The sequence below is a fragment of the Pezoporus occidentalis genome, unplaced genomic scaffold, assembly GCF_034315485.1.
Source record: "Pezoporus occidentalis ecotype Australia unplaced genomic scaffold, CSIRO_AGI_Poc_V1 ctg82, whole genome shotgun sequence".
NCBI lineage: Eukaryota > Metazoa > Chordata > Aves > Psittaciformes > Psittacidae > Pezoporus > Pezoporus occidentalis.
In genome coordinates, this window is record NW_026916181.1 from 2,238,380 (window position 1) to 2,262,467 (window position 24,088).

Genomic DNA, 24,088 nt, shown 5'->3' on the forward strand with positions numbered 1-24,088 from the left:
CCAGGGAGCACAGGGGTTCAGGGATACCCCACTTGCACCCCATGAGTTGCATGTGGGCAGCCACCAGTGGGTCCCTGGGCTGGATGTGGGGCTGTGGCTGCTCAAACCAAGAGGAATAGCCCTGAGATGCTGCCAAGAGGTTGTTAACCCCCCTAGAAAGCATCTTGGGGTGTGCTGGGGCAGCACTGAAGCTTACGACTGCCCCGCAGCATCTCCTGCTGCCCATGCTGGCAGGGTTATGCACGTGCTCGCAGCCGGGGAGCAGGACAGAAGGGCTTTATTTCACCTCCTCAGCCCGGTCCTGCTGTGTCCCCCCCCCATGATGAATGCTGCCCTTGTTCCACACCGGGCACGCCTGGTCCCACCCCGCACCAGCAGCGCCGCTCCACACCCCATCCCTCCCGCCCAGCTGTCATAGTGTGACAGAAACCCCCCCAGCGCTGCCAAAGTGCAGAGCAAGGCCGGTGGCCAGCCCGGGGCTCTTGTGTGCCAAGGCACACAAACCCGCCCTGTGTGCAGCAGGACATGTTGCATCATTAATTCACAAACGGGGCCCTTGTGCTTGGCACAGCCACTCCTGCAGCCAGCGATGCTCCGGCCCAGAGCTGCCTGGGACAACCCCTTTCCATTCGGATCAGTATTTCTATTTATTGATGAGAATTTCCCTTTTCTCAGTGCATCAAGAATCATAGAACCATAGAATCAGTAAGTTGGAAAAGACCTTTAAGATCATAAAGTCTAACTGTTACTCCAGGACTGCCAAGTCCACCACTAAACCATGTCAATGCTACATCTACACGGTTTGTGAACACTTCCAGGGATGGTGACTTCACCACTTCCCTGGACAGCCTGTTCCAATGCTTGATCAGCCTCTCCATGAAGAGATTTTCCCTAATATCCAATCTAAACCTCCCCTGACACAGCCTGAGACCATTCCCTCTTGTCCTATCATTTGTTACTTGAGAGACCCATTCCCACCTCACTACAACCTCCGTTCAGGCAGTTGTAGAGAGCGATAAGGTCCCCCCTTAGCCTGCTCTTCTCCAGACTGAACAACCCCAGTTCCCTCAGCAGTTCCTCATCACACTTGTGCTCCAGACACTTCACCAGCTTCGTTGCCCTTCTCTGGACCCACTCCAGCACCTCAATGTCTCTCTTGTAGCAAGGGGCCCAAAACTGAGCACAGGATTTGAGATGCAACTTCACCAGTGCTGCGTACAGGGGACAATCACTTCCCTGCCCCTGCTGGACACGCTACTGCTGATACAGGCCAGGATACCATTGGCCTTCTTGGCTGCCTGGTCACAAGCTGCTCATGTTCAGTGGCCATCAGCACCCCCAGCTCCTTTTCCAATGAGCAGATTTCCAGCCAGTACAAGACCCAGCACTTTGCATTGTTGAACCTCATACAATTGGCCGCAGCACATCAACCCAGCCTCCAGATCCCTCTGCAGACCCTTCCCACCCTCCAGCAGATCAACACTCCCACCCAGCTTGATGTCATCTGCAAATTTACTGAGGGTGCACTTGACCCTCTCATCCAGATCATCAATGAAGATATTAAACACCGGCCCCAACACAGCCCTGAAGGACACCACTAGTGACCAGTCAACAACTAGATGTGACACCATTTACCACTACTCTTTGGGCTCGGCCATCCCACCGGTTTCCAACCCAGTGAAGAATCCTTCTATCCAGGCCATGAGCAGCCAATTCGTCCAGGAGAATGCTGTGGGAGACAGTGTCAAATGCTTTACTAAAGTCCAAATACACAATGTCCATCCTCAACCAGGTAGGTCACCTTATCACAGAAGGAGATGAGGTTGGTCAAGCAGGACCTGCCCTTCATGAACCCGTGCTGACTGGGCCTGATCCCCTCATTTACCTGTATGTGCTTTATGACCTCACTTAGGATCATCTGCTCCATGACTTTCTCCAGCACCAAGGTCAGGCTGACAGGCCTGTAGTTCCCAGGGTCTTCCTTCCTGCCCTTTTTGTAGAGAGGTGCCACATTGGCCTCCTGACATCACTGACATCGCAAGTTCTCCCCTGCTTGCACGTGTACATGTGCCCTATGGAGTGTGTGATGGCCCATGGGGAGCCTACCTCAACCCATGGAGAACACCCATGACCCTTGAAAAACACCCATAGCGCATGGAGGGCATCACTGCTCTATGGAGAGCATGTGTAGCCCCATGGGGAGCACCCTTATGACATGAAGAGCATCCATCACCATGTGGGGAGCACTCATCAGCCCATGGAGTGCAGAGGTGGTCCTGTGGAGAGCCCGACAGCCTGGCTCTCATAAACCCATCGGACCCAAGATGCAAAACCCTCCCAGCAGTGCATGAGTCCTGGGTTTTATTTCACAGCTGTAAACTTAAGGAAAGAAATCCTCCTTCAGCCACTTCACTGGCAGCTACTTGAGGGCTTTGAAAGATGTTAAAAACACAATAACTGCATAGTAATAAGTCTCTTTACATAAACACAAAGTATCTGCAGCATTTCTAGCACTGCAGCCAGAACCACTCCAGTGCCAGCACCCACCCCACAGCTAAATCATGGCTGGACAGATAGATCCAGGCAGTGAGGAGGGAGGCACCCAGCCCCCTGCTGCCCCCCACCACTGGTGGGGCTGTCCCATGTTGAAGGCAGGGGCTGTGGGCAGGGAAGGGGCAGCTGCCATTGCACCACACACCGAGCTTCGCTGGGCTCAGCCCCGGCAACAGCAGAGCTGTGGCTTCTTTAATTTAATAACCTTATAAAATAGATAGTCTCTGTAAGCTCTCCCTGGGAAACAACCTCCAAGCTTCCTCTCAGTCCGAATCGGTGTCATGGCGTTGCCTGGCCCCACGGGACGGAGGGGACCGGCTCCTGCTCCTCTTCCTCCCTTTGCGCCGCGGGGATGGGTGCCAGCCATGGCCATCCCTGCTCTGGCTCTGCTGACGGGCAGGGTGGCGCGAGGGGCTCCTACCGGAATCGCTGTTGCTGCTGGAGGAATCTGTGTCCTGCCGATGCCGGCCGCTGTGCCGTGATGGCTCAGGGTGCTGCTGGGTCTTCCTTCGATGGTGCCTACGGGTAAGGAAAAGTAAGGGACAGTGGGGACACAGGGAATCAAGAAGCTGATTCTGGGGATGAAAAATGGATTTTGGAAAGCCAGGAGATGCTGATGGGGCATCCTGATGCCAGCCACGATAATGCAGCTCTCCTAAATCCTTCAGCCCATTTTCCAGCAATGATGCTCTGCCAATCCTGAGCTACCTGTCATCCTCGTCCGAAGACGACTCGGAGGACGATGAGACAGCATCTCTCTTGTGATGCTTATCCTTCTTCTTTTCCTTCTTATGTTTTTTCTTTTTCTTTTTTTTTTTCTCCTTTTTGGATTTCTTGCTCCCTTCCGGTCTGCAGGGAAGAGATCAGTGAGTATCCCTGCCACACACATCCATTTGCCTCCTCCAAACACTCATCCCCATCCCTCCCTCCAGCTGCATCTCACCACTTCCATCCTTGGCCAAGAAGTGCCCATAAAAAAATCCAAAACAACTCAACAAACAGGTTTTCGGGGCAAACCAGAGGTTTTGGGGATGATTCAGGCAGATGCAGAACAAGCCCAATGCCAAAAGGAGCCACAGAAGCATTTTGCAAAGTATCTTCCTTGCAAAAATAGGCCATTTCTGGTAGTTCCCCACCAAAATGGCAGTCTCCATACTCACCGTTTCTCCTCCACCTTCTCCTCCTTCTCCTGCTTTTTCTTGGAGAGAGGCATCTCTGGGCTGCTGGAGACTTTCTGGTGCTAGGGTTGGAAAGAGAGAAAAAGAGCGAGTCTGTAAGGCCATAGCTTTGAATTACAAGAAGCAGCGATCTTCTTGTAGTACAGGACAAAGGGGAATGGATTTAAACTGACGGAGGGGAGATATAGATGAGATCTGAGGAAGAAGTTCTTCCCTGTGAGGGTGGTGAGGCCCTGGCACAGGTTGCCCAGAGAAGCTGTGGCTGCCCCATCCCTGGCAGTGTCCAAGGCCAGGCTGGATGGGGCTTGGAGCAACCTGGTCTAGTGGAAGGTGTCCCTGTGCATGGCAGGGGGTTGGAACTGGGTGAGCTTTAAGATCCTTTCCAACCCGAACCATTCTGGGATTCTACGAAAAATTAAATTTAATTTGGAAAAAAAAAAAAAAAAGAAAATTGAATAAAAATTAAATTCAGAAAAAATTCGAATACCCACAAGAGCTGCTTCTAATTAAAACCCCACAAATTACCTCTGTGCAGACAGGACACGGGCCTCTGTGCTACAGCCATCAGCTCTGGTTTTAAATAAAACACCCTGAGCGTGGGGCAGGGATTTCTGCCCTTTTTCAATCTTTGATTTAAACCTGGTAAGGAAAATGACAGCACCGTACCGTGAAGATAGAAAGCCCCATCTTGGCAGCCTCCTTGTCCTCCTTGGACAGCATTATCCGGCCAGCACTGCCGCTGGGGAGAGACGAGTCACCAAATGAAAACAAACCCCACAGAAACAACAACAAAAAAGCATTAAAATGGCAAAATTAAACAATCGCATTGCCCTGAAATGGGGCATTTTGGTGTGGGACCCCCACTGGCTCCTTGTACCTCGAGCTGCCCAAGCCCACCACCCGGTCCACATTCTTCTCATCCCGCTCGGTGCCATCCCGCTTGCACACCTCGGCCAGGTCCTGTGGGGGGTCAAGAATGTCCTCAGTGTGTGTGTGTGTGTCCCCATAAAACACCACACGGAGCTGAGGGGAGATGACACGGGATGCATGGGCCCCCCTTACCTCCCTGCTGAGCCCGGTGGGCTGCCTCTTGAGGTTCTTGTAGCCCCTATAAAACAAAACCCAGGTGATGCGTATATGGGTGGGGGATACCTTGCACCTCCTGTGTTTCTGCGGTGGCAGTGGGGGTAGACTCACAGGGCTGCCAGCATGGCCTCCTGCTCAGCCAGGCGGACAGCAGCCAGCTCTTCCTCACGGGACAGTGCAGGGGCTGTGTCCTTCTTGCCCTTGGCGTACCATGTCAGGTCCTTCCCCTTCTGCCACCGGCCCACCGGCGCCATCAAGGAGTTTCCTGTGGGGGGCAAGACAGCATAACACCCCAAAACATCTATCTGCACCCCAAAACCATGCTGGGGGGACAGGGAAGATGGGGATGGAAAGGGGGTTTGGCCAAGGTCGGTCCTCACCCAGGTAGTTTTCACGCTGTTTGTCTGTCTTGACATCCTCCCAGCTGAACTGGTCCTGGCCCCCTCGCACTCCTCCTCGGGAAGAGCCAAACATGGTGCTGGACCCCTCAGTGGTGGTGGGGCGCTGGTGACCTGCAAAGGGGCCAGGCCCGGGTTTAGCCCCCCCAGCTCCTCCATGTAGGGGATGATGGAGGGTCACTGAGTTAGGGGAAACAAATGTGCCCCCTCTGGAGTCGGTGGGGTAGGCAAATCCTTGGAGAAGGGGACTGCACAGCCTGGAAGGGCAGGTGCACAACCCAAAGGCAGGGGGTGCCTGGCTTGGGGAGTTGTACGGCCTGGAACTGGGATGGCAGGGCCTGGGGGAAAAGATACGCTGCCTGGTGGGGGATACACGGCCTGGGGAGGGGTGGCAGGGCCTGGTGGGGGGGACGGAGAACAGACGGTGTGGGGATTAATACACAGGTCCACAGGAGCTGGCGGGGTTGCAGCCTGTGTGGGGGGTGTTGCACAGCCTGAGAGGAGCTACAGGGCCTGGAGGACGGGGGGTGGACGCCACGGGGTAGGAGGAGATGGGAGAGCTTGGGGGGGGGAGGGGGGGCGGCTTAAGGGGAGTTGCACGGACCAGAAGGGTACACACACTGGAGAAGGGGGGGAGGGCGGTCGCACGACCCGGAAGACCGATTGCACGTCCGGGGGGGGGGGGGGGGGGTGTCCGCACGTCCCCGAGGTGTGTGAACGCCAGCCTCGGGGATCCCCTCATGACCGGACTGGGGGGGGATGCGGGTTCAAACCTTGGGGTCACACACGCCTCCCCCCACCCGCGCACGCACCTCGCGTTCGCTCCCGCCTGCGGAGCCCGCTCGCCCCGGCCGCTACCACCGCTCGCGGTGGGGAGAGTGCCTTTGCGTGGCGGACCGTACCACTGCATCAAGGAAGGCAGGGGGGCGGGTGGAAGAACCCGAAGGAAAAGCCCGCCTACGGCGGCACCACGAGGAGCCGTTTGCCGGTTGTATTTGTTTATTAAAGGCTGGTTCCGCCGCCTCACTTCTTCCAGAACCGCTCGTAGGTGCCCAGGTCGATGCCCTCGAAGGTGTCCTCCTGCTCGGCCTTGGGCTTGCTGGGGAACTGCCTCCGCAGCCGCGCCTTGCGCTCCGCCTCGGGCAGCGTGTTGCTGTCGATCGGCAGCTGAGGGAACGGCGTGAAGCCCCGGCCCAGCCGCGCCCTCAGCCGCCCCGCCCGCCGCCCGCCTCACCATGAGGATCCGCTTGGGCTCCTTGTAGCGCAGGCGGATGGTGGAGCCGTCGGTCTTGACCAGCAGGACGGGGTAGAGGCGGCCGTAGAGCTGCCTGTGGAGGTGGGAGACTGAAGTGCGGTTGGAGTTGCTGCGGCTGGAGAGGGCGATCACCGGAGGCAGCCTGAGGATGGTGTCGAGGCGCAGGGCGCTGGTGGGAAGGTAAAAGAGAAGTGAGGTCAGTCACGGCTGTGAGAGCAAGAGATGCCATCATGGTGTGTTAAATCTCAGAGTGGTTGGAGTTAGAAGGGACCTTAAACCTCATCCAGTTCCAACTCCCACTGCCATAGACAGAGACACTTTCTGCTAGACCAGGTTGCTCCAAGCCCCATCCAGCCTGGCCTTGAACACTGCCAGGGATGGGGCAGCCACAGCTTCTGTGGGCAACCTCTGCCAGGGCCTCACCACCCTCACAGGGAAGAACTTCGTCCTCAGATCCCATCTAAATCTCCCCTCTGTCAGTTTAAAGCCATTCTGCCTTGTCCTGTCTTTACCTGTCCTTGGCAAAAGTCCCTCTTCAGCTTGTCAGCCCTTTTAGGCACTGGAAGCTGCCCTAAGGTCTCCCGGGAGCTTTCTCTTCTCCAGGCTGAACAAGCCCAGCTCTCTCAGCCTGTCTCCATTGCTCCAGCCCTCGGAGCATCTTTGTACCTTCCTCTGGATTCACTCCAACAGCTCTGCACCTTTTATGCTGCGGACCCCAGAGCTGCAGCAGTGCAGGAGAGGAGGTCTCACCAGAGCAGAACTGACCTGCTGGTGATGCAGCCCAGGGCACAGTTGGTTTCTGGTCTGCAAGCACATACTGCTGGGTCATGGTGAGCTTCTTGTCAACCAGCACCCCCAAGTCCTTCTCACGGCTGCTCTCAATCCAGTCTGCCCCAACCTGTAGCTGTGCTTGGGATTGCCCCGATCCATGTGCAGGACATTGTGTTTGGCCGGGCTGGACTTCATTACGGAAGACACAAACCTTCATCACCCCAAAAAACCTGTCCCCAGCAAGGCTCCTGACGAAGGGCCCAGCTTCTCCGCCGGGGCACTGCGGCCGCTGCCACCAACTCACCTCAGTGCCCGGCTTGCAGCTGCCATCTTACTTGAGTGAGTGAGGGCAGATCAAGCATGTAAGGAGCTGGCAGACAGCAGGAGGTGCAGCAGCCTCCCAGGGACACCCTAGGAGACACAGAGCTCGTATGGCATGGCTGTAGGGTGATGGCCCCATCCTCATCACAGCGCAACCTCCCAAGTCCCCTCTCCGTCATGCATCAGCCCCATGTTGGCTCCCCCCCACCCCACCATGGTTTAGACCAATAAAGGCCCCTCAAGTATAGTTTGGCTCCATAATGGTTCCATATATCCCCGCTACGGTTTGGCGCCCTATTGACTCCCCCTATCTCCGCCATGGTTCGGCCCTATAATGATTCCTCCCTCCCCATGGTTTAGCTCCATGACAGCTCCCCCCCATTCTTCCCATGCTTCGGCCCCATACTGGCTCCCTCTGCTCCGCCATAGTTCAGCCCCACAACGACTCCCCACCTACCCCCATCTTGGTTCGATCCAAGACAGCCTCCCCCACCCCTCCCCGCAAATGGTTCAGCCCAGGGTACCGCGTTTCTCCCCACCGCGCTGTGGCTCGTCTTAACCCCCATCATGGCCAGGTCAGAGCTGACCCGACCCCCCCCCCCCCCAAGCAGCCCCAAGCGCTCCCCAGCCCGCACTGCTCAGTCCTGGCGCCCCCACACTGACCGTTTATCCCCCCCCCCCCTTCCCTCTCCCGTGGTCTGTCCCACCGCCCTCCGCTCACGTGACCGCGCGGCGCTCCTCTTCGCCGTCCGCCTGACGTCAGTGCGCACCGTGGCGGCGGTGGGGACGCGGGAGCCCTTGGTACCGCCCCCTCCTCCGCTTTCCGCCCCCATCCTCATGATCGGGCAGCGGCTGCGCGGAGCCATCGCGCGGGCGGCGGGTGAGCGCCGGGGTCGGTTCCTTAGGGCCCAGCCCCGGTGGGGCGAGGCGAGGCAAGGCGAGGCACAGCCGGCCCCGCCGCGCTGAGGTGCCTGTGAGGGGTGCGGGTCCCGCCACAGGTGCCCCTGGCCGGGCACGCCGAGCTCCCCATCTCCCCCCTGAGGGCCTGATGGGGTGCTGAGTCCAGGCAGGGCGGGCGGTGGGACATGCTTGGGTCTGTCCCTGGTGCCGTGGTCCCCTTTTCTCCAGCCACGTCGGTGTGGTGCTTAGGAATGGCTCCGGGATGCTCCCCGTTAGATAAGCCCAGGGGTGTGTGTGCTATGTCGGGTGGGTTTCATCAGTGCGTGAGAAAGGGCGCTTGGGGCATGCAGCCTGCAGGTACTCAAATATACATCACTGTGTGGTGAAACACTGTGTATGTGGGGAGGTGGGTGGCAAAACCACACCTGCCTTAGCTTCATCTCTGTGGAAGTGCACCTGCCTGCATCAACTGGATTGGACCCGGTGGTTAAGTTAAACTGGTCCAGTTTTGCAGGACACCACGTTGTAATGACTGCTGGCCATCTGGCCTGGCCCCAGGTGGTTTCTGCAATGAAATCACCTTGAGCAACTGGGTCTTGTCTCCTGCAGCATCATTGCTCCCTGCAGAGCCAGGCATGCCCACACTGCAGTCAGCAACGGGGTAATCTGTGCTCTTTAGGTAATTGCTTCTGTGATAAAGGTGGCTCTGTGTTCCCACTGGATCTGGGTTCTGTGGTGGGGATGCTTTGCTCCTGCTTCAGTATTTCTGTAATTCTTTTATGTAAGCAGCCCACTGGCCGGGCAGGACCTTGCAGTCCAGCCATCCCGTTCCCCAGGTGAATGAGTATGTGAATACTGTGTTCAGTTCTGGGCCTCTCACTATAAGAGAGATACTGGAGTGGGTCCAGAGAAGGGCAGCAAAGCTGGTGAAGGACCTGGAGCACCAGTCTGAAGAGGAATGGCTGAGGGAACTGGGCCGGTTTAGTTTGGAGAAGAGAAGGCTCAGGGGGGACCTTGTTGCTCTCTGCAACTACCTCGAAGGAGGTTGTAGTGAAGTGGGGTTGGTCTCTACTCCGGAGTAACAAATGACAGGACAAGAGGTAACAGCCTTAAGCTGCACCAGAGCAGGTTTAGATTGGATATTAGGAACAATTTATTCACTAGCAGGGTGGTCAGGCATTGGAACAGGATGCCCAGGGAAGTGGTGGAATCACCATCCCTGGAAGTGATGACAAACCATGTAGAAGGGGCCTTCAGTGACATGGTTTAATGGTGGTCTAGGCAGTGCTGAGGTAATGGTTGGACTTGATGATCTTAAAGTTCTTGTGCAACCTAGTTGATTCTATACAGGTCTGGGGTTGTGGCTGCTGGAGCAGCATCATGGTGCCCATGGGGCTCTTCACAGACATCAAGATGCCAAGGGTTTGTCTGGTCTGGGACAATGCTAAGCTTTGCTGTGTTACTGCAGCTGGCTGGGCTGGGCTTGGCTTTCAGAAAGTGTCCCAAAATTTAGAAAGGTGGGAGTGGTGGCTTCATAATGAACCTGCTAAAAATAGTGGATGGGATTATAATCCTAATCCAGGAGACCTTTCTTGGGGCTCCAGGGAAACTGTCCTTTAATCTTCTTTTCGACTTTATAAGAGGGCTTTACCTTCTCTGTAAAGCCTCTTTGCTAATCAGCATTAATTTTAACTCCTGCGATGTCTGTCCTTTGCTTTTCTGGTTGTGTTGCCACCTCCCAGTCAAAATCCAGGGCAAGTTTAGCAGGTAGGAATGGCCCAAGGAACATTTCTTCTCCTTCAGTGACCACCTTGCCTTTTTGCAGCTGTTTGACCTCAGTCCCAGCTGTGGCACCTCCCCAGATTTGAGGATATTGATTAGATAGCTGTGCTGATCTGTTGCACATCAGCTCCAGCCTGCTGTGGTTTTGGTGGTGCGTGTAGTTAGGCTGGACCCGAAACAGTTTTAGGAGTAAGCCAGTGGAGATGAGAGATCCTCTGTGCTAGATATTTGCACATTATCTGCTCTGAAAATGCAGAATCTGAGAAAAGAGGGGGGGGAAATGAGTTTCTGCTGAACATAAATGTAATGTTGCTTCAGCAGATATCTTGAAAATGTGATTTGTAGCTGCCTTGCTGAGCTGGGAACCAAACGGGAGATTGGAAAAGCCCCAGATCTACCAGGTCTGGGTTTTCTGGGGTTTTTCGCACTTTGCCTGTGGTTTTTGAAGGCTTCAGGTTGCCAGAGGGATCGGAACTGTGTTCAACAGGGCTGGGGGAGGTGGGATGAGGGAAGCAGAGGAGCTCAGTGAGGGCAGTACTATTGCTGTGGAGACCCATTCATCATTAGGAGCGGTTCTTCGGAGTTGGGGCATGTGTTTAACTGGTTGTGATGCTAGAGGTGAGGGCATCTGCTTCCATGTCTGGGCTGCTCATGTCTTGAGGCAGAGATCATCTGCTTACCCTCCCTTTTCCTCCTTTGCCTCTCCAGCCCCAGGCAGCTGCCCCCCATATCTTGCACTGTGCCTTCCGAAAGTGCTCTGTGGGAGCAGGTTTTGCTCTGCTCTGGCACAGATTCATGGTTTGCCAGGCGGGTGTTTGATGTCAGCTGCACACAAGGGCCTAGCCCCTTCATCTGCCAGTGGAAATGCCTTTTATTTATCCCCCTCTCTTCTAAATTAACTCTTGTTTTCCTCTGCAGATCCTCAGGAAAAGAGGGGGGATACATGTGGAGGGAGGCAAGAGGAAGCACTTGCAAATCTTTTGGCTTATTTTTAGCCTGTTTCTCAAAGAAGTGAGACCTGTGATAGTAACTTATGTGTCATTTCTGACTTTAGTTCTGAGTATCTGGGGGAGAAAAAAGGGAATAAGGTCAAGGAGAGTGTCTCTGTCTTCCCCAGACACCCCACCAGTGCTCTTTCAGGGGAAAAAGCACCATGAGCATTTACACACAGGTGGCAGAGACCCTGTGAGGACACACCACAGGTACTGAGGTGTGCTGTCTGGAGGCTTGGGTTTGGATCTGTGGGCAAGAGGAGTTTCCCTGTTGCCTCTGTGGTGGATAAATAGCCTAATTGTTGACCTGAGCAGTGGCTGGAGTCAGCAGTGGTGTGAACTTTGGTCCAAAAGGAGTGTTGTCTGCAGAAATCCTAGCTAAAAACAAGAGCAAATGCCTTTCCAGAAGAGTTTCCAACTGCACAGCTGTTGGGTGTGTAATGTGAGCGCAGAAGCTTCTTAGCCTGGGTTTGTGCCTGTTGTGCATCAGTGTCACCTCAGAGCCCGTCTGTTTTTGGTGTCTGTGGGCACTGCTCGAGTACCAGCTGCACTATGAGAAGGAGTGTGGGCTGGAAACCTCCTGGGGTCCCCTCCACCTCACCTTGAGTGAGTCCCTCACCTGCAGGGCCTGTGTGATCCTGGAGGTTACCTGCAGAGCTGGGGACAGTTTGGCTGCTGTTTGCCTATAGCTTTACCAGCTGGGAGAGTAGGGAGAGGAGGAGAAACCAGGAGAGAAGATTAAAGACCAGCTTTTCATTGGCCATCTTAAACTTGCAGCTCGGTAATTAGGGCTTTAGGCAGCTCGCAAAAAGCCCAGCTTTCTGCCAGCTGCTCATATTGCTGCTACAAGGGGCTGGACTTCATACCTGAGCTGAAAGGGAGTAAAAGCTAAAGGTAAGGATGCTAAGGGTAAGGATTCTAAAGGTAAGGAGCATGCTCCCAGCGAGTCCTTTCCCAGTTTGTCTGGGGTTGAATGAAATGATTATAAGGGATTTGAATTCCCCTTTTCCTATCCGTGCCTGCTGAAGGGCAAATGAAATTTTGAGGGAGAAGAAAGGGAAGCTGTTTTTCCTCTGGCTGGGATGGGAGCGTCCTGGCTGGATAGTGCAGTCAGGGGCCAGGATTTATGTGTCTGGCACAGCTAGATCACAGCAGAAGCTGTGAAGCTCTTGGAGAGAGTCAGTGCTGGCATCTGAATGTCCCCTGCAGGGGCTTTTCAGTGGTGGCCAAGGAAGCCAGTGTGCAATGAAGGAGCATTGTTTGGGAGCAGACGTGTTGCAAAGCGTGCTGGAGTGATGGGAGGGCTTTGTGTAGCTCCTCTTCTGGAGTGTTTGTCAAGCAGTGGTTAAGGCTCACCCCTTGTATTTAAGTGGGCAAGAGGAGCTGGTGGGGCAGAGGAGAGGGAGATGCTTTGCACAACTTGGCAGTGTTGGATCTGGTGCATCTCAGGCTGTGGCACCTGGAGTATGCTAAGCTAATGGCAAAAAAAAAGAATAATAAAAAATAGTTTCCATTTGGATGGTGATTAAACGTTCTACGCCCACATGAGCTGCTGCTGCATCTACTTAGACTTTGTGTATTAATACTCTGTCCTTTCACGCATTACTGGTGTCATTTTCTAGCTGTGGTGCTGGCTGGTGGATGCCTGTGTGATCATAGAGCTGCACAGAAGTGGTTTAGGGATGGAGGCTGGAGTCAGCCCGGTGAGGTTACCCTGCTGCAGCATCATTGCCTGACCTTGGGAGAGGCCCAGTTTGGCTTAAGGCTGTTTAAAAAGTGATTTGTAAGGTCAGGGTGACAATGCTCTGATCTGATTTAAAATGGAAGGGCATTATACTGTCTGTTGGCTGATTGCTCCCAAGGCCACACCCAGGCACCGCGATTAAAAATATGCATTTCCAGGGGCTTTGCTGCTGCAGAAAGGAATTGTGGTTCAGGCTTTTTTCTTAATAGGAAAAATCGGCCTGTTTGGTTTGCTCCGCTCTCGTCATCACTTCTGGTTTAGAAGCTGCTGAATTGCTGATGGATGAGGGTCCCCAGCGGTACCCCCTGCACTGTCATTCGGGATTTTGCTCTTTATTCACATGTTGGTGATTAACCTTTCTTCATCCCAGAGAGGCAGGCACATGAAAATGCCCAGTTGTTTTCTTTCTGGTTGAAGAAACTACTGTAGAAAGGTTTCTGTGGCCCCAGGCTGCCTTTTTTTTTCCTGGACTAGGAACCAAACCCTTCTCTCTTGGGCTGGAGTTAGTGTTCCAAGGAATGTGGAAATAAACTCTAAAAGCGTGTTTGCGTCCCCTATCGCACTCATGTTCAGACTGCTGTTGAAGGCTTTGGGGTTTAGTGGTGAAGGACATGCTGGGCTTCTGGGTGTAGGTTTGAGTATGTTGTCTGCTTGTGGTAAAGGCTTTGCATGGGGATATTTATCCCAGGACTGATAGTGAACTTTTAACTGCCCATCTTGGGCTCACAGTTTGTACTTGTTAGGATGTAAATGGGCAACATAAGAGGTGTGGGGTCTCATGAGCATCCCATCCTTGCTTGGAGCTGCATATATGTAACACTGGTGGATTTCTGTCCTTTTTTCTTGCAGCATCTCCTGCAAACTCCTCTTGAGGCCTCTCCCTGTGAGAGAGAAGCAGCTGTGACTATACATGTATCAGTAAGGACTAGCTGGCATTGCCCAGCACATTTGGATGTCCTGTGATGTTTCCACATGCCACCAAGGCACAGACAGCATTTTCCTCACATTAGAGAAATAGCTTTCATTAGGATTTGGGTCCCAGAGGGACCCAACCCTGCTCACAGAGAGCAGAGCTAGGACAGAGCTGGCTTGAATTATCCCAGCTTAATGACAGCTGGAGCCCAGTTTCCTCTCCTTTGGGTTATGTCTGATTTTAACCTCAGTCCCTTGAGGATGAGTGTTCATGCTGCAGTGATACATGCCCTTTATTTGTTCAAGGTATTTGCTCCCCAGGTAAGAATGGGGGCCAGCAGCAAAGCAAGGTGAAGCTACCCTACAATTGCTGGTGCACTGCATTCTGCTTTCCAAACTGCTGCCTCCCTCCTCGGGGCGCCTAGCTCAGGTCTTCTGCAGTAGCACAGAGCTGCCACCTCTGTGCTGTTTGCTGCCAGTCTGTGAATGTAATAGTTGTTTGAATTTTCCTTGTATATCCTCCACTTTCAGTTACTTTCTGTCAGCTCTAGGCGCATGCTTTCTCATAATTGCAGATTTGCCTGCAGAAACTTACATCCAAGGGTATAAAAGATAGATGCAGTTTTGTGGGGCCAAGCACCCCTGGCAATCCATAGCTGTGTTTTTTCATGGATGTTTCTAACCAAACACATATTTTTCTGTCTTTCTAGCTATGCAGGGACCAAGGCCAGTGGTTCTGAGTGGTCCATCAGGTGCAGGGAAGAGCACTTTGTTAAAGAAATTGCTTAAAGATTATGAGAACGTATTTGGCTTTAGCGTCTCCCGTGAGTATCTATATGCCTCTGCCGAAGGGCAGTGGAGTTTAGGCCTGTAAGCCCAAAGCCTGCTTTTGTTGCGGTGTTCATGCCCCAAGTAATGCGCTTCCATGGCTTGCCTGTATCTTAGGGCCTTGTCTGTGGGGCCTTCGTGATGTTAAAATAAGTCAGGATGCCTTTTACTACCGGTATTGAATGGCAAGTTTTAAGATTTGTCTGGAATAGCAGACAAATCTTGCCTGGTCTCGTGACCCCAAACGCCTCTAAACACAGCTCAAGGAGGTAATGAGATTTTTCTGAGTGATTCTTGACTCTGAATTAACACCTGTCCTTCAAAAGCCATTTCTTTCCATCCACCTGTGCAAGCTGATGAGGATTTTAACAGCCCAAGGGTGTCATGCCAGAGTCTTACACTTAAAATTAGAGTTTTGTGAAGCCTGCCTCATTACCAGGTCTGTCAGTGAAACAGTTCACCTCATCACCTGCATACATTTCTCCTGCCATTACTCTGGTGGTTTGTTAACCTCTTCTACATTGGTCACTTAAGTGCTGGCCAAGGGTCCTTTGTTCTCTGCCTGGGGTGTTTCCCTGTCAGGTGAAAATAACCCCTGGCCAATCGGATTGGTCCGCTCGTGCCTGCCAGCAGTGCTGAAGTCCTTCTGTGTCCACAACAGAGGATTTAAATGCATGGGGTTTTCCTCTGACAGGTTACCTGTTGCAGTACTAATCCTGTTCTCTTTTTCTTGAGTGATACATTAAAGGTTACCGTAACTCTGGGCTGTGTCACCAGCTCATTAACCTGATTTTCCCTGGAGCTCTGCAGTGTATTTTTCAGCACGTTACCATAATGTTTTTAGTGTCCTGACTGTCTTGGATACTGCAGTTGAAATTCTTGCTCTGAGATCCGGGTGATCTCCATGAAAGAGCAAGTACTGTGTGTTTAAAGATTTAATGTTACTGGAGATACATAGGCCACTTAGACCTTGGCAACTGGTACTTTATAAAAACCTTGACCAGGTGATCAGAGCCTTATTGCATTAGGTTAACTCCTGCTGGTCCTAAATAATCAGTTTTGCCCTCCGTGATGACTGTCAACTCCTTTTCGGTTTTACAGAGCATGTGCTTAAAATAACACCAGTTTGAATGACTTCCAGCAGGCTTCAAAGGCTGTCTGATTTATTCACCTCGTGCAGGAGTTTGCCCTTATTCATTAAATCTGGCTATTTTAAGCACCTGTGTGGGTGATGCATGATCTTTTCAAATGACGGTGACTCTGTGAAGTAGAGCACCGATAATTCCCCTCATCTGAGGCAGAGGTCCAAGTAACGTGTCTAGCATTACACAGGAAGGCTGTAGCAAAGCTGGAAACTAAGCCCAGCCTGTTAAGTCCCACACTGACCATTCAGCCCCTAACAATGTAGGCTGCTTTCGTATTATCTAGGATTCTTCGATTACAGGCCAATCCTGCATGTTGTTGTTTTGTTAAACTAGCTGATTCTGGAAGCTTTAGGAATTTTAAGTAGAGGATCAGGTTACTACATGATTGGGTTCATCTGCTGCATAGTGCTTTTATTTCTTTGATACTGTTACATCCTTGGGTGATCTACAATATTTACAAAGCTGGGTTTTTTTCCTTACAGATACCACAAGGCAGCCAAGACCTGGAGAAGTAAATGGCAAAGGTGAGTGTGCTGCAGTTGGGCCTGTCTCACCAGGCTCTGCAAATAATTCCTGCAGAAAGTGTTTAAGCTTTTGTGAATTATGTCCATGGATCCCCTCTAGTAACTAAGTTAGTCCTACATTTATGTTTATAGGGTGCATTTCCTTAGGCAGGCATTCAGTAATTATATATTTTAGAATGGGTATGTATACATATATATAAATATGCATATATACATTGCACTTGGCCTTGTTGAACTTCGTGAGGTGGGCCTCTGCAGACCCTGATGAAGCTCAACAAGATTGAGTGCAAGGTCTTGCCTTGCATTTGTGCAGCGCAGTCCCAAGCACAAATACAGGCTGGGGGAGATTGGGTTGAGAGCAGCCCTGAGGAGAAGGACTTGGGGGGTTGGTTGACGAGAAGCTCACCATGACCCGGCAGTGTGCGCTTGCAGCCCAGAAACCAACCGTGTCCTGGGCTGCATCACCAGCAGTGTGACCAGCAGGTCAAGGGAGGGGATTTTCCCCCTCTGCTCTGGTGAGACACCCCCCACTGCAGTCCTGCATCCACCTCTGAGGTCTCCAACAGAAGAAGGATGTGGAGTGAGTTCAGAGGAGGCCACGAAGGTGCTCCAGTGTCTGGTGCACCTCTCCTATGGAGACAGGCTGAGAGAGCTGGGCTTGTTCAGCCTGGAAAAGAGAAGGCCCTGGGAAGACCTTACAGTAGCTTCCAGTGCCTAAAGGGGCTGACAAGAAAGCTGGAGAAGGGCTTTCAACAAGGGCAGGTAGGGACAGGACAAGGCAGAATGGCTCTAAACTGACAGAGGGGAGATTTAGATGGGATCTGAGGAAGATGTGAGGGTGGTGAGGCCCTGGCACAGGTTACCCCAAGTAGCTAAGGCTGCCCCATCCCTGGCAGTGCTCAAGGCCAGGTTGGGTGGGGCTTGGAGCCACCTGGTCTAGTGGAAGGTGTCCCTCCCTGTGGCAGTGAGGTTGGAACTGGATGAGCTTTAAGATCCCTTCCAACCCAAACCATTCTAGGATTCTATGATGCACACACTTTTGTTCTTTGTCTCAGTGGCAGTGAGACTATAGCCATTACTGTTCTGCAGCATATGCCAGGTGTTGGAGAGGACATAATGAGGAGGGATGTACTTGGCAGAGCAAAATCAAAATTTAATTAGGCAGTGGTACATTAACAGAGGCAGAGCCTGTGCCATCAGTATTCTTTTCTAGACACTGTCTCTGTGACTCACTAACCAGAGTTATCAAAGCATGGCTCAATTTAAGCACTTGAGTCCATACTTGGCCTGGAGTGTCTTGATTTTCCATAGTGCCAGGTAGCTTTTGTGAGATACCTCAAATACAGACCTGCTTAATGCGATGTCCTTATTTGTATTAATAGCTTGTGTCCGGCTACTTTTCTGTTTCCTGGTTTGTTTGCATGTTTTGTAAAGAATCAGGTGAGGCTTGTTTTTAATTTCCGATCACAGTTTCATCTGAAGTGAAAGGGAGGATTTTAAACAAAAGATAGAGAACCATTCCTTTTTAGTTCATTTGATTTTGATGTTCCTTTTTATCTGCCTCTCTCTCTGTTGTCCCATTATAGTCTTTAATCATAAATGCTTTCAAATTAAGAGCCTTGGCAGTCCAGCTGTAATGTGTTCCACACCTGTGGGCACACAGGGGGGGTCCTGTTGCACCATAAAGGGTATGAAACAGCAGCATTTTTGGCCACACAGAAAGCTCCAGGACATTTTGAACAGGTGTCTGAGCAGTTGGTGTAGAGAAGGGATGCTGTATAAGGTAATTAGGAAGTAGATATCTGCAGTCTGCCAGTGTTGTCCAAAGCAGGTTTTAAGTTGCTTCTCCCCTAAGCACCCACGGGTGTCATTTTGACCATAAACTTTACCTTCAAACCTGTTAATTCCTGGATGGTTTTCCTGTTTTCCCTATCCAGATTACCACTTCGTGACGAGAGAGGAAATGCAGAAAGAAATTGATGCTGGTGAATTCATTGAGCATGCAGAGTTCTCTGGAAATATGTATGGAACAAGGTACGTGGCTCAGACACTGTGGCTGCTGAACCCAGGCAGTGCTGTGAGCTGAGATAATGGTGAAGGAAAAAGTATTTTCACTTAGATACACTCTCTTTCTCTCAAACACACAGATTCTTGCCAATAAGCAAAGCCTTTAATTTTGGCAGTGATGTCCTTATCAGCTTTATTAAGATGGCAAAATTAACTCATGCAGAGAGTTAGGTCGTTGTAATTAAATCATCATTGTGTTAAAGATCCTCTATAGCCTCCAGTATTTGAGGGCTGCTGAAGTTGTTCATATGCTTAACACTCCTCCTGCACAGGGGTGATTTTTATGCTCCTTAGTATTTTCCAGGTGCTTGCAGAGCATGGTGGGCAGAATGGAGAATTACTTTCTAATGATGTGAATATGATGAATTTGGGAGCAGAAGCTGTAACTGTGTTGGCTGTTGTGAAACAAATTCTTGTGCTGCTTTGGTAAAGTGGCTGCTACGAGCAGATAAATTGCACAGCACTCTTAACTGTGGTTAAAGGGTTAGGTGGATTTTAAAATAGCATTGCCCTCGGCGTTGGAGCTGGTGATCAATAAAACATTAAGCTGCAATGTTAATTAGAAGTCAGGTATCTTATATAATTATTGTGAGAAAATTGCAGCACTGTAGTAAAGGACCTTCTAAGGAGGAAAGTTAAATGTTTCTTGAGATATTTAATTAGTTGCGTTAAAGAAACTTTCCTGCAATGTTTTTCAGAAAGACGTAGATTCCTTAAAAAGCTAAATGTGCTTTTTCTTGAGGAGTTGTTGGAGATGGCATTCTTCATGGGAGGTCCCAACATAAGGCCCCCAAGCTGAATGTGGTGTAGGTGTACAGCTGTGAAGGAACGTTTGGTGAGTGCATTTCAGTGTGAAATGGTGAGCTGTTTCAGTGTGACGTGCACAGGGGTCACTTGCTGTCACCGCAGCTAAGGGTAGTCTTGCCAGGGGTCTGGCCATGCTCCCTCTGAGGCTGGTGGAGGGGCACAATCCCCTCTGCCCTGGCCTTGATAGTTCCAGTGTTGCTTGTTTGGTAAGAGAAGGGAAAGCTGACAGGTCATCTTCCAAATACCCAGCAGCAAGGAGAGACTGAGTTCAAGCTCCTTAATCCCTGACTTCATCCTGTGTAGGACAGGCTTCCTTCCCTCACGTGGGTCCTGTTTAATCCAGCTGGCCACATCATGGAGGAGACAGCTGCTCTCCATTGCCCGATATGTAGGTGGAGTTGATTTTGGTGCCTTTACCTCAGTGTGGGTGGTGAAAAAACATCTCTCCTCAGCCAATTTCCTTGTAGTAATTCAATACTTTAACCAAATTAAATGACATGTTTGTGTTTGTTGATTGGTTGTAGCAGTAGTTAGTTGATACCTGGTGATACCACATGAAGCCTGCAGTTTTCACAAGGCAAACCAAGCCATTCTGGGGGAGTGCTTGTGAATTTGTGGTGGATGGTGCTCAGATCTGGGCTATTGCTGCTCCCCGATTGGGCAATGCAGCAAACCTCTGTATTTGTATAGGGTACATAGCTGGTCTCACAGCTTCGCTTCAGCTTTCTCCTTCCTGTTGGGGACATGACCTGTGTTACTGCACTCCCATGTCAGGAGGAAAGTCACCAGCCACCTCCGTCCTCCTGCATGACCCCATCATAGTGGTGTCTTTGCAGGCAGTAGACCCTGCTGCACTGACCACACCAGCTGCAGAACCATGAGGGTGCCTGTCTGCCTGCTCTTCCCCACCTCTGTCTTGAGGAGCTCACAGCATCACTGTGGCAGGCTGCTCCAGTCGTCATCTCAGTTTGCTGGGGCTTTTTTGGGCTTGCAGGCTCCCAGAAGTCTTTACAGATTTCTCTATCTGGGCTCTGTTCCCTATTCCTGCAAGGCACCTTCTGCGTGAGCTGCCTCTGTCCTCTCCAGGTGTTTTTCCAGTGAGCTGTCATGTAACTGTGGTACCTGTGGCACTGCTGATTTGGGGTGGGGAGAATTTTAGGTGTTCGGGAACAAACTCAAGGCAATTCCCCCATGCTGGGGAAGAGATACCATATGTAATGACATATGAGAAGTGCCACTTAAAATATTTTCTTAACTGTGCATCTTGTGACCCAGGCAGGAGTTTCCATCTCAAACATCCTTCAAGAGAGCATGTGGATACAGAAACTGGTGGATCTCTGAAACAGGAGGAAGGAAGTTCATAGTGGTTTTGCTGTGTGCTGAAAGTTGCTTCTGTGTTTGTTGAAGGCAGGATTTTTACAGCTTGCGCCTGAGACAGTCTGCTCATGGGATAGTCATGAGTTATCTATTTCCACACCTTCCATTGTGGTTTTGCCAGCCTCTAGCAGAAGATAGCAGGTCCCTGCTCTGCCCCAGGGATCCAGAGGACATCTGGGGAAAGAGAACTGCTCAGCAGGAACAGAACAGGCTCTCCTTTCCTGCCAGTTTGGGCACATGGGAGTCCTGTGAGGTGAAGACCTGCTATTAGGGGGGAACAAACCAAGCCACCACTGCTGTGGCTGGATGCTCTGACCCCTTCCCTCTTTGCTCTGTCCCCAGTAAAGGTGCAGTGCAGGCTGTCCAGGCCCAGAACCAGATCTGTGTCCTTGACATCGACATCCAAGGCGTGAAGAACATCAAGAAGACGGACCTGAACCCCATCTACATCTCTGTGCAACCTCCGTCCATAGACATCTTGGTGAGCGACCGCCTTCCTTTGCCGTTAGGCAGTTAGAGGTAATCAGCGTCTTGCTCTGAAGCGATGGGGGACCCCCCTCATTGATTCATCTGTATGTTTTTAAGGGCTGTAGAAGAGGTGGGGAGGACATTTCTGAGCACTCCCTTACCTCTGCCCAGTCCAGCTCCCCAGCGTCTGGCCCCCAGGGGATAAATCTTCCTGTGCTCTTTTTTTGAGTCCCTCCTGTACAGTTTCCACACCTTGGTGTGTTTGCCTGCATTGGGTTACAGACTCCATTGCAGCATGGCCAGCCTTTAAATGCATTAGTTGTGCTTAATGCTGGGGAGAGGAGAAGATTAAACTGAGGGAAGCTGGCTCTCTGCAGCACTGGAAATCCTGTACCCCTCTGGCCTTATGGGGCCCTATATAATAGTGATTGCCATGTGCCTTTCACAGAAGTGAAGTCATTGCCATGGTGCAGAGATGGATGTGCATACATATATATACAACTTGCTGAAGCTGTGCAAGGAGTATGGGCAGTAAAGGCCACAACTCTAGCTCTTCCCTCTTGCTCTCATTGAATTTGCGGAGGAGAAAGCCAACAGCACCAGTTGCCAGAATCCAGCAGAGTGATTTCATCTCCCAGGAGTACCTGCAAAAATCCAAACCAACCCAAAAGCAGGGGGAAAATGAGACTGGCAGCTGGAGCTCTGGGTAGGAGATTTTGAACCCAAACTCAGCTTGGCAACTAGTTTGCTCTGGGCTGTAAATAAAGCCCCTCACTCTTTGCAGAGTGTTATCTCGTCTGCAGTGGTCGCTGGCAGTAGGAAATGGCATTGGCTTGTGGGGTGGGTGGTGGTTTCTGTGTACAGCATTTGGAACACGTTTCTTAAATGTTTTTGTCATTGTGTTCAGGAAAAAAGACTACGTGATCGAAAGACTGAGACAGAAGAAAGTTTGATGAAGCGTTTGACTGCAGCCCGCATAGATTTGGAACTTAGTAAGTGCAGGGGCCTTTGAGTGATGTGCACAAGGAGAAGGGAGATGCATTGCTGATTTAGGAGTTGATTTTTGCGTGAACAGCCGACTTGCTTTCTGAAAGGAGTGCTGGCAGGGCTCGGACATCACCTGAGTTTGATGTAAGCACCATACTGCATCGTTTCCCGCTGCAGTTCCTTGTGAGTGGTTGGCAGAGGGGCTGAAATAATAAAATGCCGTAGGAACTCAGGTCATACCCAAGAAATGACTCTGGACAGAAACACATTCTCAAGCTCTTAACTCCCTGTCGCTGTCTCTTTCCCCAGGTAAAGAGCCTGGCCTGTTCGACTTGGTCATTATTAATGATGATTTAGAAAAAGCCTATTCTGAATTGAAAGAGACACTCCTGGAGGTGAGTTGTTGTTCAGGGCTTTTTTGCCCCACTTCCTGGGCAGGGATGACCTCTAGCATGAGCAGGTGAAGGTTTGTCTATAGGCGGCCACAGAAATGTGACCACATGCGCACACTTGATATGGTTTGAGCTGCTGAGTGACATAGCTGAGCATGGATCATGTATAAGCAATGGTGGATCAATGGCCTAAGAGTGGGAAACGGATCCAGTACAATACTGGGTTGGGGGCAAAATAAACACATGTCCCTTGGCAGTATGGAAGGGGTCCACTTTTTTTGTGGCCATTTTTGAAGAGCCTTAAAGTCAAGCCTTGCCTTCTCCCTAAAGGCTCATGTGTAAACTCTGGGCTTGGTCCTGCAATGTTGTGGAGCTGGTCTGAGGAGATGATCTCTTGTGGCCTCCAGAGCTGTGAAACTAAGAATTGTTCCCAAAGAGTAGCAGATGCTCAGTTGTTTTCCTGATCTCCTTGCAGGAAATCAAGAAGACCCAAGAATCCAGGAAATCCTGAGCTGAGCCTGCTTGGATGTTTTATCTTTGCACATCATTCCCGAAGCACGTGACACCCATTTCATTGCGAGAGACATTCCCTTTAGACTGATCCTCCTCCCGAGTTACTCTAGGATGTTTCTATTAAAAGGAAAGAAAATGAAACCCAGTCACAATTGTGCTTGTGTTCGCCACAGACTTGGTGTGTGCTCTCCCAAGTTTGTACCTCAGGAGGATGCTTTGGAAGTGATTGTGTGGTGTCTGCTGCCAAAGGGCAGAGCCATTCTGCAAGGCAGTAGAGGAGCTATCTGGGCAGCTGTGGCACTAACACATGGCTTTGGATCCTGCTGCAGTATTTGTGGAGGTACATGTTGTGCCAGCTAATGCTGCTGAGTACAGGGAGATACTTAAATTGATGTGACACCTGCAAATGGAGGGGCTTACACCTTCACTGGCACCCAATGTCACAAGTGTTGGCATCCTTTTCTCCCTCTTACTTCTGCTTCTTTTTGCAGGTCTGGCTACAGCTCCTCAAGGCATTTCTGGCTGTCAGTGCCTGCCTCTGGTGGTGTATTTTGTTGCTGTAGCAGAGCAGCACAGCTTGGCTCTAGCCACAGTCCTAGTGAGCAGATGGGTTTGTTTAGTAACCCAAAAGGAGAAAGGAATGGTTGCAGGATATCATCTATTCACTGCCTTGTTTTCTGGGGGAAAGGTACTGTCAGCTTCTTGTCTGCCATCCTGGCAGCAATCCTGTAATTCATGTGTACTTGGTCCACTTGAGTTTAGGTGTGGGTAGATCTTTAGACGCTTTTAAACCTACAAGTTGGGGAAGAACAGATTCCTTTCCCAGGCTGTGCAACCTTTTTGTTGATGTGCTTGAGGACAGCAGTAAAACCCTTCTCCTAAGAGGGATCCATGTGATCTAGCTGCTGTCCCTCATACTGGTCTCTGGCTTGAGATACGGAGAGCTTTGCCTGGTGCAGGCTGGACGGATGTTTTGCACTTCACTTCCCCAGCTTTCTTCAGCCTGAAGGTTGATGCTTTCATATAACTTTTGAGCGCTTTGATCCCTCCAGCACATCGCATCCTGAGCCTTCTTGGAGGTGTTGGTT

General features: G+C 51.2%; 4 protein-coding genes across 6 annotated transcripts in view; 1 reads left to right on the forward strand and 3 right to left on the reverse strand.

The window, feature by feature from the left end:
* The window catches only part of LOC134156151 (5-beta-cholestane-3-alpha,7-alpha-diol 12-alpha-hydroxylase), a 540,007-nt gene that overhangs the window by 234,326 nt on the left and 281,593 nt on the right, over positions 1-24,088 (reverse strand). The gene's annotated exons all lie outside the window — the stretch shown is intronic.
* On the reverse strand, positions 2,001-6,137 carry CUNH1orf35 (chromosome unknown C1orf35 homolog). Its single transcript, XM_062603964.1, has 9 exons — positions 6,028-6,137; positions 5,198-5,329; positions 4,929-5,082; positions 4,794-4,839; positions 4,609-4,691; positions 4,398-4,470; positions 3,714-3,793; positions 3,262-3,402; positions 2,001-3,072 (listed from the first exon to the last, which is right to left on the reverse strand). Exons 2-9 carry the CDS (start codon positions 5,289-5,291, stop codon positions 2,817-2,819), a joined length of 927 nt encoding a protein of 308 aa, XP_062459948.1. The 5' UTR covers positions 5,292-5,329; positions 6,028-6,137; the 3' UTR covers positions 2,001-2,816.
* On the reverse strand, positions 6,197-7,993 carry MRPL55 (mitochondrial ribosomal protein L55). The gene is made up of 4 exons (XM_062603968.1): positions 7,969-7,993; positions 7,546-7,652; positions 6,450-6,639; positions 6,197-6,382 (listed from the first exon to the last, which is right to left on the reverse strand). Exons 2-4 carry the CDS (start codon positions 7,569-7,571, stop codon positions 6,239-6,241), a joined length of 360 nt encoding a protein of 119 aa, XP_062459952.1. The 5' UTR covers positions 7,572-7,652; positions 7,969-7,993; the 3' UTR covers positions 6,197-6,238.
* Positions 6,517-23,141, forward strand: GUK1 (guanylate kinase 1). 3 transcript variants are annotated; one of them, XM_062603966.1, is made up of 8 exons: positions 6,517-6,650; positions 14,603-14,716; positions 16,348-16,389; positions 18,327-18,423; positions 20,983-21,121; positions 22,016-22,100; positions 22,405-22,490; positions 22,963-23,141. In XM_062603966.1, the coding sequence occupies exons 2-8, from the start codon at positions 14,605-14,607 to the stop codon at positions 22,996-22,998; spliced, it is 597 nt and encodes a 198-aa protein (XP_062459950.1). In that variant the 5' UTR covers positions 6,517-6,650; positions 14,603-14,604; the 3' UTR covers positions 22,999-23,141. The 3 variants fall into 3 exon arrangements, with proteins under 3 accessions (XP_062459950.1, XP_062459951.1, XP_062459949.1); XM_062603967.1 differs by lacking the exon at positions 6,517-6,650 and adding an exon at positions 8,017-8,137; XM_062603965.1 differs by lacking the exon at positions 6,517-6,650 and adding an exon at positions 8,304-8,442.

What these genes read in the sequence shown, in the direction of transcription:
- GUK1 (XM_062603965.1), top strand. Translation starts at nt 8,400, where the DNA reads ATGATCGGGCAGCGGCTGCGCGGAGCCATCGCGCGGGCGGCGG. An exon ending in CCGCATAGATTTGGAACTTA is followed by an intron (nt 22,101 to 22,404) that starts GTAAGTGCAGGG and finishes CTCTTTCCCCAG; the next exon opens with GTAAAGAGCCTGGCCTGTTC. An exon ending in TGAAAGAGACACTCCTGGAG is followed by an intron (nt 22,491 to 22,962) that starts GTGAGTTGTTGT and finishes ATCTCCTTGCAG; the next exon opens with GAAATCAAGAAGACCCAAGA.
- CUNH1orf35 (XM_062603964.1), bottom strand. Translation starts at nt 5,291, where the DNA reads ATGTTTGGCTCTTCCCGAGGAGGAGTGCGAGGGGGCCAGGACCAGTTC. An exon ending in ACAGCGTGAAAACTACCTGG is followed by an intron (nt 5,083 to 5,197) that starts GTGAGGACCGAC and finishes TGCCCCCCACAG; the next exon opens with GAAACTCCTTGATGGCGCCG. An exon ending in TCTTCGGACGAGGATGACAG is followed by an intron (nt 3,073 to 3,261) that starts GTAGCTCAGGAT and finishes CCTTACCCGTAG; the next exon opens with GCACCATCGAAGGAAGACCC.
- MRPL55 (XM_062603968.1), bottom strand. Translation starts at nt 7,571, where the DNA reads ATGGCAGCTGCAAGCCGGGCACTGAG. An exon ending in GCTGCAAGCCGGGCACTGAG is followed by an intron (nt 6,640 to 7,545) that starts GTGAGTTGGTGG and finishes CCTTCCCACCAG; the next exon opens with CGCCCTGCGCCTCGACACCA. An exon ending in AGCCCAAGCGGATCCTCATG is followed by an intron (nt 6,383 to 6,449) that starts GTGAGGCGGGCG and finishes CCGTTCCCTCAG; the next exon opens with CTGCCGATCGACAGCAACAC.